We start from the raw sequence: 17,395 nt of genomic DNA on the forward strand, positions 1-17,395 counted from the left end.
TAACTCAGAAGGCCTGAATTATAAGGTTAGAAATATTTTATTTGCAGAGTTCAATATTCAACATAAATTGGCCCAAATTGGGAATTTATTTTGTTTATTTTTATAAAGAAATCACTGACAAAGTATCCTAATTCCCGTGCTTCGAGATATAAGGCCTGAAGTGCAATTTTCAAATGTTCAAAGTATGAATTCTCCTCGTTTTTAGTAAGAGTCGGGCTCTGATCAGAAATTAAGCCAACTTTGCTCGCTAATATCTAAATTTCATATCTTCTAAAAAATATATTGAGAATTTGAAAATTTCATGCCATATTTTTGCTCTTTTTGCTCTGTCAGCCATGACGTCTTAGGGAAGGGCTTCCTATGCAGGGGAAGTACATACCGAGGGTAAGAAGATTTTATAAAGGTCTCGAGTTTCTTCTTCTGACCTTGGTTATATATCGATGACGGAAAAGAGGGGGGAAAGGGACATAAAGGAAAGAGGAAAAGGCGGAGATGGTCCATTAACGTTTACGTGCCACGTCCGTTAGTTTTCAATAACCTCACGTATCAGCTTGATAACAAGCAACCTCTAGCCTATTTATTACGTGAAATGGTGATGATCTTCTCGTTGTTTCAAACAGGACGCGACCTTTAGAGCAAGGGCTTTTTACGCTTAGAGGAGAAACATTCCTAAGATAATGAATAATCTGGCTACGGTTATATATCGATGACTGAAAAGACGGGGGAAAGGGACATTGAGGAAAGAGGAAGAAGCGGAGATGGCCCATTAACGTTTGAGTGCCACGTCCGTTTTGTTGAGTCTCCTTGATCTAACCTATTTATTACGTGAAATGGTGATGATCTTCTTGTTGTTTCAAACAGGGCGCGACCTTTAGAGCAAGGGCTCTTTACGCTTACATTCCTATGATAATGGATTCCCACTAACTTCCTGTAGCCCGGTGTTTGTTATAAATGCTGAACTTGAGACGTAAAGGACTCACATCTGCGTGAACATTGTGAGCAGTCAAGCTAAAAGGTAAGTCTATTGTTTTGTACGTTGATATTATTTAATTATTTAGTTGCACTCTTTTATTAAGAAATTTTTTATAAGAACGCCCAGAGAGATTTCATCTAATTTCAAGAACATGCCGAGGCTCAGATAGCAGCGAAATACGCAGCGATTTCAATTTTGGACGAAACACGGCATGGTCGCATTTGCGGCTATTTTGCGGTCATTTCTTGGCTGAAATTGCACCTGAAAACTTGACTCCGCATCATGATTTAAAAGCACGATACAACGAGTGACATATGTATTATGATTGTCCACTATATTGGGAGTATTTTAATGGGAAGCAATGGATTCTACAAAGTATACACAATATTTTAGAGATTTTTATGTATTTATCATTGTACCCTAAAAATAGAGTAACACAAATCATGCCAAAATCGACATCGATTTTCGCACTCTGTTACATGCTTTCGGCTAATTTCTCCACAAAACTCCTATAAAGCACTGTTTCCCCTTTGCAAATATGTATTTATTTTCCTGGACACTTGAAATCTCGAATTTTGGGATGCCTTGAAACACACAGTACTCTCATCAATTTTCCGCCATTTTGAATTTACGGTAGTTCAAGAGGAGGGCTTTTAAAAGGGAAAAATAAAAAATAGTTAACTTATCCTAAGAGATATCAAACGAAGTACATAAAAGTAGCAATCCAGCATCTTGATCCAGCTTTAAGGTGTTTAACGAGTTATTCTTGAAAGAAATTCCAGTCCCGTTTCGTAGACATCGGTGAGGATCGTTGAGTACAATTACTTCGAATTGAACAAAATGCGCAAGTAAGAGTATTCAGAATACTTTACGAGTCTCAAGAAAACAGCAACCGGTCAGTATTTGTGCTTGAAGATGACCTCTGATAAGTATTTGATCACCCTAACAACGAGGAAAATGAAACCAAAACACACTGAAGATATCAGACTTTATAAAAAATTGTGTGAATTAAAACTATATAAAGATGAATAATATACGTATTTCCTCTCATATGGATCATAGTTGCGTTTTATTTCACCTGCAGCCCAGACGGATATTATAAAGTATGAAGCTTACAGTGTTTGGTTTGGTCGCCCTTGTCCTTCTCGCTCAGAGTAAGTCTAACACTGGATAAACTTTTCACTACCCAGTTGAATCCCGATTTAAAGGGACACGGACAGCCTCTTCTTGAAATGTTGTTTACTTTTGAATTTATTACAAATAAAGTAACAGCAACTCTATATTGGTTACAACAACTAAATACAAAAAAAAAAACAAATAGTCGTGTTCGTGAAGAAGAATGAATACAATACACCAAAAACTGGAATTCTACTCTGCCAAATTTTCGTCTTTAATAAGACTTCTTTACTCACGACGAGTACGTTTTGACGACTCTATTCTTACGACGGGGGTTTTGTTTTGACGACTGTATTGTTTTTGACGACTCTATTTTTACGACCAGTATATTGTTTTGACGACTCTATTCTTACGACAAGTGTATTCTTTTGATGACTGTATTTTTTGACGACACCATTCTTACGACGAGTATATTGTTTAGACGATTCTTTACTTACGGCGAGTACATTGTTTTGATGTGTACATTGTGTTGACGACTCTATTCTTACAACGAGTATATTGTTTTGTCTACTCCATTCTTACAGCGACTATATTGTTTTGATGAGGTCTATTGTTTTGAGTCAATTGTTACCTTTCCGATTCTATCAAGATTCTATTATTTTTATTTCTAGTGGTGCTCGGAACGGCCTTGTCGGTAGAGTCGGTAGAGGAGGCAAATCAATTCCTGAATAAACGACGTGTGAGACGCAATGTATATGAAGAGTGTTGTAAAGAGGGATGTACAAATCACGAAGTTGGCGAAGTTTTTGGGCAGAAAGGATCAAGAGGCGATGCTGCAGATGTAAGTAATAAAGTACATAACCTTTTGCTTTTCATCACGGCATTCGTTAGCGCATATCTTCAATCCATCAAATATACATTTATTTGCGCCAAGCAAAAAGCCATAGTTCTGGAATTTGTTTTCCACGTTTTGGCTATTAATAGTGTAATTGGGCATCGGGCAAGAGAATGCCTTGACGAGATGGGCTTAAAAGAGATTAGTTTGGAATTCCACTGTCCCTGATGTGCACCCGTTCAATTGTTGTGGAAAAGAGGTGAAACTCCCAATAAAAGTAGACAGGGGTGATCGTCCTATCTTTTAGGGTATAAAATTCTACTAACTGCTATCGCTAAGAAACTCCTTTAAGGTGTTTCACACTAATGATCAAACAACCAGACTCAAAAGTCGTCATGGATGTACTCCATGGCAATGTCTTAGGGGTCGTCCACACTAACACGGATCCAAAAGTATCCGGATTCGTTTCGCCGAAAATGCATCCATTGGATCCAGCCATCCACACTAACACGGATCCAAAAGTATACGGATCCGTTTCGCCGAAAATGCATCCATTGGATCCAGCCGTCAATTTTATGATATGCGTCAATTTTATGATATGCGCATGCTCAAAGCAGCGCGCGCCTGCGATATGACGCCATCGTTTTCATTTTGATACGGATTGGACCGTCCACACTACGGACCAAAGTATACGGATTCATTTTGATTCACTTTCGACAGCGTTTTTAAAAGTATCCGGATTTGCTGGATCCAGCGCGCGTGTTAGTGTGGACGGAAGGCCTTAACGTGTCAAAAAGTATACGGATCCAAACGAATCCGTGTTAGGGTGGACCGCAATATGATTATCTAGAGCGGAAAATGCTTTCCAGTGCTATCTCTTAGGGCTAGAAATTGTTTTGACCACACTCAATCTGCTGCTGTCTTCCAGGGGAAAGAATTGCTGTTGACCACACCCAAAGTGCTATCCCTGATATCATTGATTCTGCTGACGATCACCCCCCTTTGTTCATATGGGAGTCCCCCCAAAGAACTACATTAGTTAAAAAGGCTGTACTCACAGGGACTTTTGCCGTTTTATCAGGCCATGGACGGGAAGTCTGCTAATTGATAAGAATATAGAGAAGCCAAGATGGTCGTCGAAGTATAGTGTTTCTCACGAAATATCAGGATGTTCTTCCCATTGGACGTTGAAGGAAATATTGGAAATAGAGTTTAATAATTGGGCAATGTTTTGAATAACGTAAATGTTTTTATGTTTGTTTGATTTCAGTTTATAAAAAAGTACTGTTAAACTGCGAGAAGAACTAAGACTGGGACGAAGAATGACGTCTTTTTCTACCGCTATCACAAATCACCCTACTCCCTTGCTTGCTCACAATCTCAGACGCATAAAGTCCCAGGCGGTACCTTTTGGTTCCCTGTGGTTTATGATCTCACGTCACCAGAAACACTCTCTTCGAACACATTCTCTGGGTTGGTAAACAAAAATTGTAAAAGTAAAGCTTTGTTAAGTATGTTTTTGTCTTTTTTGCTAAATACCTTTATTAGGGGAAGGGGATGGGGATGGAAGGGGTGGGTTAGAAGGTCAATCTGAGTAATGGAAACGAGGCCTGCTGTAAACAATGTGCTCGGTTCCATAACTCAGACAGCCCTTTTTCGTAAATCCAAGGCTAACAAGCCAGTGCTGTTAATATTAAACCACTCCTAGAAAAACGTATCCATATGGTTTGTTCTAGCGACGATTTATGTCTTATGTGAACGTTACTTGTATTTTTGGCAGTCTTTGGTTCATCGAATTTTTCGGGAAAAGGTTCGGAACTCGCCGCCGTTCGTGTGATAAGTTCGTAACCGAGCGTAGACAACCTGGGTGATGGAAACGATATCTACCCGAAACCCGAAAACTGGGAGGTTGCCAGCCTAGTCCCAGGCGTTCTTACCGGGTTTCCTGTGCTCAGAGATAAACCGTGAGGTAGCCTGGGGGCTTGGGCGTCACAACTCTTACCATCCACAGGAAACCCAACCACAGGAAACCCGATGAGAACGCCTGGGACTAGGCTGGGAGGTTGCTACGAAAACAAGGGTAAAGCTCCTACTCTTTCCCTCCCCTGCACTTCTTGCTTAAATTTGCGGTGTCTCAATACTAGTCTTTAAAAGTTATTGCCACAGCACAGAATGCAAAGTAAGAGGCTTATTTGCAATCCAAAGTTAAGAGATACTTGAAAAAAGTCAAAGTCTGCAAAACAAGTACAAAGGCACCATGCTCCATTTGTTAGTTGCGGATAAGCGCAAATGCTAAATGCTTTGTCGCGCTTGGATTTAATAAGCATATTTTAGCAAGACCCTACTAGCACACCACTGCATTAGTGAGTTATTGGTTCTCAAAATATGCAAAAGTGGATGACAAAAACTTTAGGATTTGCTAAAGGAAGGGTGCTCAGGTATCATATGGAAAAAAATGTTATATTATTCAGATGGTCCTTCATTGACCTAGCTGTTTGTATGCGAAGGGGTTGATCCGCGCACCATTGCTACTCGCATGGATGGCAAAACTCTCAAAATAACAATATTATTCTGTAAATCTCGCACAAGTGCAAACGACAAAATGCTTGGATGCGTTTAGTTAGAAAAACAACACCCGCACTAGTGCAAGTGAGGTATTGATGCTCGAAATATACAAAGGATACCACATCCATGTAACACAAACCTGGTTCAAGATCTTTAACGTGCAATTATCTGCCATATTTCACTCCGAATCAAACAAATTAATTCGGCTGAAAAAATGGTGAGCTTCCACTCAAATGGCTAAATGGCACGTCTAGTTGAAACAGCTGAGTCTTTTAATCAAAGCAAGAAGATTTATTCTTCCTGGTGATTGGATATTCCAGGCTTGATTGACACCCCTTTGTCGTTCACCAGGAAGTACGTGACCGAAGCCGCATGAGAATGTAATCAGTTCTCTGTTACGTAATTATACCAGGCACACAGTTAAGGTGGTAGACATAAGAATAGTCGACAAAATTAGCGCTTATTTCTCCTTGTATAGAACTAAAGCACAAGTACATAGGAAAAGCAAGTAATCCTGTGAGATTTGAGCTATTTTCCAAGCTTATTTCACCTAGTTTAGCCTTACGTGCTGATTTGTCTCACATGGTTTTCTCTCGCCCGCCAATCATTTGTCGGGGAGGAAGAATGCAGATTAATTAGAATGCTAAAAATATACTGTAATTAAACTGGTATTGCTTGTTATATTATTTCGAGGTTCTTTGTCAAAAGGGTTGGATATAACTTGTGCGGAAAATAAAGAAAAAGATCTTATGAGTAAGGCATGCTATCAGACCTACACTTTTTAAACTACGGCGTCGGTTTATTTTTGTGTAAAACAATTGGGGGATTAGGGCATGACGTCAAACTGTTTTATTTTTTACTCCCCCGGGAGATGCAAGGATAGATTTACAGATAGATCAATAAAATGTTTTTTTTTTCGGGGGCACGCTTCTGGTGGCAGTCGGAATTTCGTGTGAATTTGTGCAGAATATATTTTCGTGAGTGCACTTGTTTTCTTTCTTTGTTTTCCCCCATGCACGTGTTTTCCATGGTGTAATCGGGAATCCAGCAAAGCTACCCTCCCCTTATCCCCTTATCCTAATATCTCACTTCTCTTATGTAAGTGAAAGGAACATTGTTTATTTCAAGCATTAGACCACAACAACAAACACCAAACACCACTACTAGAAGAAAATATCCGAAAATTTGATACGGTTTGTTGTCATTTAGTACATACAGCATCAAAATAATGTGTGCACAATTAGCTTTTCGTCACTTATTGGCCTGGGCCCCCTGTGGTCCCATAAGCCACCGTGCTGCTCAGACCCATCCCACAATCCATCTCGCTGTCATGGACGAGACGGCATTTTGTCCAAACTATGAGGTGTTTTGAATGAATTATCCTGCTATCCTGCACAATTTATTTGCTGGAACAATCTACAGGTAAACAGTATCCCATATAGGATGGCCACCGTATGAGTAGAGCAAATTCAATGTCCTTACCTCTATGTATATAACAATGCTTTTGTTGTAGTCGAGTTGGTTGTGTTGAGACTTGTTCCCGCTCTTTAGAGCTCGTTCTCTCCTTTTCTTTAACAACTTTATCGTGTGCATTGGAGCTTAAAAGATTACATGTGACAAACATTCATCCCCTCTACTTTCATGAAGTTTTGGAGTTCTGTTTTTACGATAAACTTATGTGAGAAGTTATGTCAAGTTGCTTTTTTTCCGCATGGTTTGACACATAAACAATATTGTACGACGGTCAAGTGCTCAGTGACTTTATTATCTCAAAACCGTGACGTCATACAACGTCACGCAATCATACATAATACAACATCCCCCTTTCAGTTTACACAAGATCATGTCCATAAACTTATAACTAACAAACTTGAATTGGAACGGTCTAAATGCTAATTTGCATCCACACTAAATAATCATCATAATCATGTCTGGATTATTAGTGGGCTTTAAAAGTCTGCCCTTCTAACTACTGCCTTAGATGGGCTAGGGGAGGGAGACGCAGCAGGTCCCGGCGATCCTTCTCCTCCTTTGCGTACTGGTGGTCGGTTGGAAGGGCTCGGTAGGGAGCTGGACTCTCCAGATGTCGCCACTGGTTCATGGACTAACACTCTTCTGTTCCTTCTGATCCCTGAGCCATTTTCTGTTACCAGTTGGTAGGATCTCGGGCTTGCAAGTTTCTTCTCTATCTCTCCGTACCTTTGCTGGTCCCTTATGAACACCTTGTCTCCTTGGTGTAGTGTTGGGAGTTCCACAGCCCTGTGGCGAGTGTTGTAGTTACTGGAGTAGCGCTCTCGATATTCTTGTTCTCTCTTAAGCAGCTGTTCTTGGCCGATCTTTCAGGGTCTTAGGTTCTCGGGGACCGATGGCAACTTGTTACACAGTTTCCGCCCCATCAGAATCTCACTAGGGCAGAACGGTATGCTAGGAGACCAAGGTGTGGGTTTGTGTTCTTTCGCAGGATGTCCTTGGCGGTCTGAACCGCTCTCTTGACCTCACCATTTGCTTGTGGGTAGTGTGGAGAGGAGGTGATGTGGGTGAACCCCATGTCCTTGGCAAAGTTGGTAAATTCGTGGCTAACATACTGGGGTCCATTATCCGAGACGACAGTGTCCGGTATTCCGTGCAGAGCAAAGATCTCGAACATGTGGCGCGTGACTGCAGCTGAGGTAGTTGATCCTAGCTTTCGGATTTCAAACCATCGGCTTGCGTAGTCGACAACGATAAGGTAGTCGGTCTGTTCTAGTTCAAAGAGGTCTGTACCGACCCGGCTCCATGGTAGGTTTGGGAAAGACAGCGTCATAAGGGGTTCTCTTCGCTCTGGTCTAAGTTTGGCGCAAGTTTGGCATCTGTTGACCATTGCTTCTATCTGCTTGGTTATAAGCGGCCACCACACGGAGGAGCTCGCGCGCCCTTGGCACTTGGTAATGCCAAGATGGCCTTCATGAATGGTCTCCAGCATCTCTAGTTGCATGCTTGAGGGGATAACTAGCCTGTGATCACACATCAGGATTCCTCGGTTGACCGTCAAGTGTTGCTTCTTCTCCCAGTATGGCTTTAGGAGTGGTAGGGATGGCATAATGGGAGGCCATCCCTCTAAGCAGTAGGTCTTCACCTGCTTGCATATGGCGTCACAGTCCTGGGCTTCCTGGATGTCTTTGAGGCGCCGTTCCGTTGCAGGTAGGGACTCTAGGACTGATTCGCTGTGTTCTTCTAATTCCTCGATTTGTTTTAAGTCCTGGGGAGTGGGACTGCTTGCGGGTGCATGACTATCCGATCTCGGATGAGAGAGTCCTTCAAGTCACCGAACTCACAAGAGTTGGCTAGATGACGCAGGCGGACGACATATTCGTCGACAGACTCGGAGGGCTTCTGTGTTGCAGAGTTGAAAACAAACCGTTCATACAGCACGTTGCGTTGGGGTACAAAGTATTTTCTAAGCTCTTCTATAATCCTCTTCGGGTCTTTCCTGTCGGCGTTGGTCAGGGTGGGTAATGAGTTCATTATCTTCTTGCTTTCAGGGCCCATTACCGTGCAAAGTGTTGCGGCTACTATTTCCTTGCCTGGAGGGGATGTCAGTTTCGACCTTAGATCGGTAGCAATGGTATAATAGTCCCATGAGGATTCGAAGTCCCGCCAGTTCTCCACTACGTCTCCCTGTAACGACATTGGGGGTGGGGCTGGGATCTGATATGTAGCCATTACTGTAAATAAATTCGCACAATAACAAAGACAGAGTGATAATTTTATATAATAACGCTTAAAAATATCTGAAAAAATATGCGCGAAAAAACGTCGCGAAATCCCGAAAAATATCGTACTAGAAAATTATAGCGTGCGCGGTATACCTGTGTTACGGTCCCCTCAAGTGGCAGATTTGCCCAGATATCCTCGAGACAAATAGGGGACTTGTGCTAGGAAATCATGTTACTTTTTGGCTGGCAAACTTGCGCACACTTAGGCTTTTAGTGGCAAAATAACAACAACAAAAAGCCACTTATTCAGCACTGAATAATGCCAGAAGCTGTTTTTCAGAAAGGGTTTATTTGCATCTAAAGATTTTATTTTTCAAAGTGTCTATATACCAGATAGCTGGGAACGCAAGCCAAAATACAAGACACCTGGCAAGTTTTTAAAAAAAATAGCCATATGAACATCCTCGGAAACCCAGGGGTATTTTCCTCTAACGTTTACTCGCAAGAAAATAACCCCTAGGGAACAGTAACAAACAAACTTTGTTCCTTACGGTTCCCCGGGATTATTTTTCTCACGAGGGAAATACCCCTGGGTTTCAGAGGATGCCATACGAATAATTTATCAATTCAAATCCATGTAGTATTGTGGAAGCAATTCCAATGCAAGAAGCGTTTTTTTTTTATTTAGAGCAATTTGCAGACTGGCCACACCATAGGACAACAGGCTTTTTTAAAACTTGCTTACAGGCTTTCCAAAATGGGGACACTAAGAGTTTTATGTTAATTCAAACTGATTACATGAGCAACCCATGTTGTCTCTACTCCTAAGCTCTAGTGCTTGACAAAAATAAAAAAAATCATTAGATAAAGTTTATTGAATTGAATTGGTGTCTATTTGTTATCTATTTATGGGAAAAATGCTTAAAGTAGCCCCTTTATATTACACTCATTCTTTTAAAATTGTGCCTTTTGAAAATAAGTGCAAACTTAAGTGGTGCATAGTATTAATAGATTGCAGTGTGTTTGCATTTTTGATTGTAAGTTATTTGTAGCTGAACTAAATCCACTTCAATGCTTGTAGATTCTGATTTCTGATGTAGCAATTATGGTCTTAGGAAACCCAAGATGCTGACTACAACAAATCAAAGGTTGCACACTTTTTCACTCAGGAAAGGGTGAGTTGGTCTTGTGATATAAAATGCAGTGGTTAGTCAAGTTATGCATTTGTGTACTATAGCAATATAGATACATAATATTATTTAAAGCCCAAATATACAGATAAAGGCAGCCACCATATCCATTCCTGCAATCTCTAAAAGAATATATCTTTGCAAAATATACTATACAGTACATGATAAACATATTACCAGAAATGAGACCCAGTGGGGTGTATATTGGTCCGATTTAACCATTGAAAACTCACTTGAGGCAAAATTCCTTCTTTCTTCTTGTACAGTGAAACTTTAATATAATGATATTACAAGGGACTTAAATCATATGGGTTACAATGCTTGACAATGCATTTTGTCACCAAAGTAGTAAAAGTTTACCATTAAATAAAAGTAAAATCTATGATAAAATCCTGTATATGCACTTGAAAATTTCTCATCTGATTTTTGCTAAGAAACATTAAAAGTTTGATAAACTTAATAATCTAATCTTAATATCTAATAACATAAACAAACATGAAGAATTCTTTTAACCAGGGGCATAGTGTGGGTATTTTATTTTTGGTAACTACACAAACTAGATTTTAGATGAATCTCCCCCAAACTAAGGGCATATAAAAACCTTTTTGTATTGTAACAGACTCTGTAACCCAGTATTAGTCACATAAAGTTGCTGTACTATATATACATATGTAGATCAAAATTATAATGGTGGGATACAGTATTTTATGTGCCTTGAGTGCCTTGGCCATAGCAGGAGGAAGGGCTGGTTGTATATACAGTATATTTCAATTGACTTTTAATATGCGAGCACAATTTTCTCTTACATTATTAGGGGCGTATCAACTGGTGGGGCACTGGGGTCATGAGCCCCCAAATATTTTCATAAATCACAAGGAAATGACCAATAGGGGTGTGGCTGTGCCCCCTTCCCCCAAATATATTCTGAATATTTCTGTATTGTACCCCCTAATTTTATGTGGCCTGCTATGGCTACTGTATGGTTGTGCATATTCGTATTGGCATACAAGGAGCTCCCCCCCCCAAATAATGAATGCATGGCCTTTCATTCCCATTTTTCTAATTTAAGGATTGGGAAATTCCTTTGCAAGTGACCAATCTTGAGCCACCTATAGATATTCTGAGTCTGTGGCGTGATTGTTGCCATTCATGGGTTCTTGAGAAGAGTTCTGTTTTCTTTTCTTTCTTTTTTTTTTTACAGACTTTCACCCGATATCAGCAAGCTTGTGTTTTTCTTAGTTCTGTTAATTTAACAAAGTAATGTTCTCCATATAGTTTTTTTTTAGAGGCTCACTTTCTTTTTCTCACTTGTGGTGTTATAAGATGCATTTGCATTGAGCAGGTTTAACAGTTTTGACAGAATTTTTAATGTTACCTATGTAAGAAGGCAGGACATAAAACTGGAAATCTAGGTTCACCTTGATGTTCCAGACTATTATAACATGCACCAGATTCATAACTCATGTGCAATATGTGGCAGGACTGCTATTTTCTTTTTACAACAATTGCAAGTTCTGGAGACTGCATAGCTGTCCAGAATTGGCCAAACCAGCTTCTGATGTCTGTTGTGTACAGTACTTATGGGGAAGTCTTGAATTATGTCAAAGTACTTTGACAGTGGCTTCAAGTCTGACACCTGAAAAACAGTCCATGCTACTTTCCATGAACTAGAGCGGATGACACTGACACCGACGCTGATGTTTGTGAGTAAATAAAATGACCTTCACCAGTACAAGATCTGTATCGTCAGGTTGTTTATTTTTTATTGATAAAAAGTTCAAGGCAGTGTTCAATGTTTGCTTTTCATTTCATAATTCTAACTCATCTTTATTGATTCCCTCAAACCTGTTACTTTTACTCATAAATATCCCTCATGATAATTTGGAACTGCTCTGTGACAGATTTTAACTCGTTTGAGGCTTTCTCTGAGACTGTCAGGCTTTCAGCTCGCGAGGGATTGAACGGTGTTTAGTTTTTTGTGTAAACAAGCGAGTTCAGTTTGCTTGTCTGTATATGCTGTTTTTGAGCATTTCTAGAAATTTGCCGAGTTCTCCTATCAAACTCAGCCTGGGCTGTTTCATCGGATTGTGCGCTTATGCCTTCATGAACTCACCTATGTCATCACGAGAAATGTCCACATTTTTTTAATATTGGACACATCTCGGGGAACTTCTCCATCCAACGACTGGGTGCCTCGATGTCGCACTCCACAATGCCAAATAGCTTCTCCTCTTTTACTGCGGTGATGATCTGGGTTTGAGTCATGGCCTTTCTCCAATCTAGGGGTCGATGGAAACGAGACCGGAGAAACAGTACGATGCTCATGTCCTCCTTGCGTAACACTCTCCATTCGCACTCCCACGTCTCAATCAGCTGAACCCTCACTACAGATATAGTCAGAGGTCTCACGGACCTCCTCTTTCAATTCTTGCAGAGTTTTTTGGTTTTAGGCGTTGGTCCTTTCCCCCTGACAAGAGCAGCCATGAAAGTAGCAGCCTAGATAGAAAAAAAGTAAAAAAAAAGAGCAAACACAAGGGAGCTACCAATAAGGGCGTGGTTTCTGCGGTGGTTGGGGTGATGTTGACAAGAGATCATAAACAAACCTTGGAACTGGAAGCAGGTGCCGTTCAAGAACCCATCTACCCTAACCTGGTGCTCACCAACAGTCTGTTTGCCCTCGTTTAGTAGGTGTCGGCGATGGGTAATTCGAACTCTGGCTTGGAGGCATTCCCTGGTCGTCTGCGAGTATAACTGCCTGTGGGCATCTCCTTGGAGATGCTAAATAAAAAAAGAGTGTAAGCGTCCAGCTGAAAAACGTGTCTGCTGAGGTCTGGTCCCACCCCTCTGGCTTGCATCTTTTTCTCGCTTACAAACTTCTTACCCACCTCATGGTGAAACGGTTTAATGGGCTGCCTGTGTTGTTAGCCTTGAGGGTGTTGTACAAATCCTTGTCTTTTTGGTGAAAAAGTGAGAAGTGTGTTGATCGGAAAAGGTAAACAAGTACTTGAATTTGAGTCCCAGCTGAAACACCGTCTTTAAACATTTACATCTTTTTCTGCTTCCAAAACCGCATCCTTTTCTCTATAGCCACTACAAAAGGTACTACATCAAGGTTGTTATACCACTTCAAGAAATCTCTTAAGGTGCGCATTCTGTTCCTCTTCCATGCTCTCTGACAAATGGCGTATTCGTCAGACGTGATGTTAGAACCATAGGGAGAGGAAAAGTCTTGGTGTGAGGTAGTTGGTGATATCGAGGCACTTAAGGTAGGGCGTTTTTATACACATGTAGTTGTTCAACATTTTTATGACAAAGGCAGGCTCTTCGTTTTGGAGAACGTATGGGAATAAAAATTCTTTGGCCAAATTGAAGTCGTTCTTCCCACTGTTAAAACCAATGATGGGTAATTCGTCCAAGTAGTTTTTTTAGCTCAAAGGTCAGCATACCAATCTTAAGAGTCTTTGCCTTGTTGCCTGACAGACTCCTCCAAACTCTCTAACTTGATAGCAAGTCGATCTTTCAGGAGCTTGCTACTTGCAGCGCCGTTCGATATAAAACACTTTGGTAGAAAAAAAAACCCTGGTACATTAAACCACATGCTGACAGTAAGCTGTACATGGTGACTCGACAACAATAACTTTTCCGTGTTAGAGGGTAAATCACAAGTTTCGTTTGTAGCAAAGTAAGGGAAAAAGCGCTGAATCCACAATGAAACCTCCCTCCTCTAGCTTTTGAAACATGGTCTTGTTTACGTGGTAGGCACCACCAGGGAAGGGTTTTACCGGTACAAGTCAGCTTTGTCGTGTCGTTAACCAATGTTTCTTCCATAGTTTGCCACACCTCGTACACCTAAATGACTTGGCGTAGATGTTAACTTACGTAACTGAAACGGTCCTGATACAAGTTCAAATAAATGGTGGTCTTGTAGCGCTGACAAGAGCGACGCACCAGCTCGGCAAAAGGCTCAGAGTGCACACCGCCTTCTGGGGATTTCATTTTGTACACGACAGTTGACGTTATACAATCTCTCTAACTCATCTCATTCGAACCAGCGAGACAATAGCCCTATATTTTTTTCCAAGTGTTGGAAGTCTACACCCTGTCTATCGGAGGATCACGAAGCTTTGACACATAAAAGCATATGTTGGTCACCCAAGAGACGACCCAACGTGAGTTAGGGCGATCAACTCTCGCATTCTCGAGAAAGTCGATAAATTCTAATGTAAGCATGACATGATCAATATCACCATGTACCCTAACCAAGAGAGGTTCAGTGAAGGATGATGGTTATTGAGGGAAGAGTAAAATAATCGCTGCTCGCCTGTAGAATTGTTCATAAGTATGGACCCCAAGGAAGCGTTGATACTCACAAAAAACTTCGGGACATCAATTAAAATTAGTCCCAATTTACTGTCCTTGAGTAAAGGCTGCGTTTTGTCCTAATGTTACGCATGTCGATATTGTAATGTAAAAAGTGACAAATTTTAACTAAAACTAAACTGGATGAATCAACGACCGCTTCTTACACACCCGTCTACTCAATTTCAAAGACTATGGATGAGCCGCTGGAAAATTATGTTATTGTATATTTAGAGAGCCGATGGGGGTCATTTCTAGTTCATCCATGGCGTTTTGGCCACCACTTCTGCGTTGTTTACACCAGAGTTATATCGTCAAGAGAATTAGCAGTAGCCCAGCGATCCTTAGCGACGACCCAAGAATGGCTCCCAGTATAGGCTTTCGGTTGATTACTGGTTTTCTCGTGCTGTTTGACGGGGCTCGATGGGATTCTTATATGTTCTCCTGTGTGGTGGGACACACCTGTCTGGAAAGGGAAGCCAAACGAGTACACTGAGCAAGGATTTAATCGGCTCACAGGGATTGCAATGATAAACAAAGCAGAAAAACCATCTATAAACTCCAAGAACTGACAACGAACTAAATGAGGCCGTCACGTTGTCAGTGTGACGACCCCAAGTAGACATCCCACAGGGAACTGGGGGCGTGAGAACTAAGAAGCCATTCAGATAAAACATTATTGACCTAAGCAACCTTTTGACAAATAAGTAGAAAGGCAAGACAGTAGAAATGTTTATATTCGTCTGCTGTAGAATTCTAATTGCAATTTTTAAAATAGTTTATCATAGTCTTACAGTGTACAATGCTGGTGGGATACAAAAATAATTACGCAATCATAGGGACTTGATTAAGCATTTGACCAGAGGCATCGGTCAAAGTGTCATTTGAGTAAGATTTCTTAGTCTGACCCTGACATGGCAACTACATTTTCTGTTTCCCTCATGCTAAGGTGTCATATTGTATGTCAAGAGAGCCTACCTTATCGTAGACTGCATTCATTTTGGCTCCTATTGGGAAACGTGAACAGAGCCCTTAAGAGAGGTGTCTCTCTATGATGGTGAAAAAATCTACATCGAGCTTTGCAAGAAATCCATCCGATCGCGCACCATGCACTTTCTTTCGACGGCGCCTGTTTTTTCCCTCTTTTGCCTGTTCTTTTATGCGGTCTGCATTTAAGCTAGCATTGTATTTTTCCAACTGCTCCATTCGTAACATCTCTCTTTGTCCAAAAGTGCCGATCAAGCCAGACACAAAACCATTATCTGCATCTCCTTCCTTCCTAAGTAAGGGCTCGCTTTTCACCGAAGATTCAACTGACACAAAACCACTATCTGCGCCTCCATCTCTCTTGAAGAATGGAGATTTAAATGACACAACACCATTATCTGCATCAACCTCCATCCTACGAAGTGGCTTGCTCCTCACTCACGATTGACGTGCCTCTTCATTGCCTAGTTGCATGTTGTTAAAGCACTTCAATGAAGATCGTCTATCAGGAGAATATAGCGTGCTTCGAAGAGAGCCTCCTGGACTTTCGCTTTATTACTTGTTTCATCATTTTTCTTTGTAAGTACGTAGATCCGTAAATCCTTTGTTTTATGGGCTTCTATGTAGAGAATAACCCGCGCCGCGCCCCCCAGCCTGTTTTCCGTAGTTTTTCGTAGACACCCAACCCCTAGGGTATACCATCTAGGGGCGTCACGGGAGGGTTGTGTTATAGGGGTAGCTTTCATAGGGGATGGCCGCGCGTGCCTGCCCATTTACGGTAGTATTATATTGAAAGGGAAACATGGGGGAGCCTAAAACGATAACAGGGTGCTTGGTGTGGTAACGTGTGGAAACCATAGTGAGATGACACGCTTGTTTATTAATGGCTCAAGAACTCCCCCCACTCGCTTTAAAGTTGGCAAATACTAATAATCCTTTACCGGTTAGCGTATATAAAGGAGAAGGTCTCATTACATAACAATAGCCTCTGATATTGGAAAAAGTCTGTTGCGAATGCTTTAAGTCTTCTAGCATGTCTTTCACTATGGCCGACTTTGCCTTCTAACCACTCCTCCCAAGGCTTCCCTTTCTTGGGAGCGTGACTTTGACAGCGTTAACCAGTGCCCAAGCCTGTACAGTCAATTATAATTCTGGTAAGATGATATTTCAACTTCAAAAGCGCTAGTCATTGTTTCCTAGATAGTTTCCTTAGTAGCCCATATAGGTAACTGAACAAGTCTTGAGTGAAGAAAATCTATCCAGTTAGCAAAGATCCTTGACACTTCTGACACACAGACCATAATTATCAGCTAACACTTTCTCCGGAATGTTGACCTCTAAACGGCAAAGCGTTATAAACAGCTCCCCCAGTAAGGTCTACAGCTCGTTTTTGTCCTTTCTTGCGAATATAAGAAATTTGTATAGATGAACAATTAGAACGCCAGTAGTTCAGTCTTGAGCAAAGTCCTTGCTCACCATCGGCAAACTCATTCCAACATAACAATTCATGTATTGCTTGGAATTACATAAGCGTTTTAGACCAAATATCAGTTTACTGTTTTCAAGTTCCAGATTTTGCTGAGTTATTGGCGCCTGTTGAAGCTTTTCTCTTAATCGCTCGATTTGGAGTTCCATCTGTCGTTTTTCATTAAGTTGGTTTTCATCAAAGTCTTCA

General features: G+C 41.0%; 1 protein-coding gene across 1 annotated transcript in view; it reads left to right on the forward strand.

Moving 5' to 3' along the window:
• Nucleotides 1–6,892: 6,892 nt before the first annotated feature.
• LOC116601954 (putative nuclease HARBI1) overlaps nucleotides 6,893–17,395 on the forward strand; it is a gene marked incomplete at its 5' end in the record, with an annotated part of 49,879 nt that continues 39,376 nt past the window's right edge. The window contains 3 exons of the mRNA XM_048722098.1: nucleotides 6,893–6,911; nucleotides 9,011–9,084; nucleotides 10,300–10,359. Of these exons, the coding sequence (XP_048578055.1) occupies nucleotides 6,893–6,911; nucleotides 9,011–9,084; nucleotides 10,300–10,359 (153 nt within the window). The remainder of the gene's footprint in view (nucleotides 6,912–9,010; nucleotides 9,085–10,299; nucleotides 10,360–17,395) is intronic.

The sequence above is a fragment of the Nematostella vectensis genome, chromosome 14, assembly GCF_932526225.1.
Source record: "Nematostella vectensis chromosome 14, jaNemVect1.1, whole genome shotgun sequence".
NCBI classification, from domain to species: Eukaryota; Metazoa; Cnidaria; class Anthozoa; order Actiniaria; family Edwardsiidae; genus Nematostella; species Nematostella vectensis.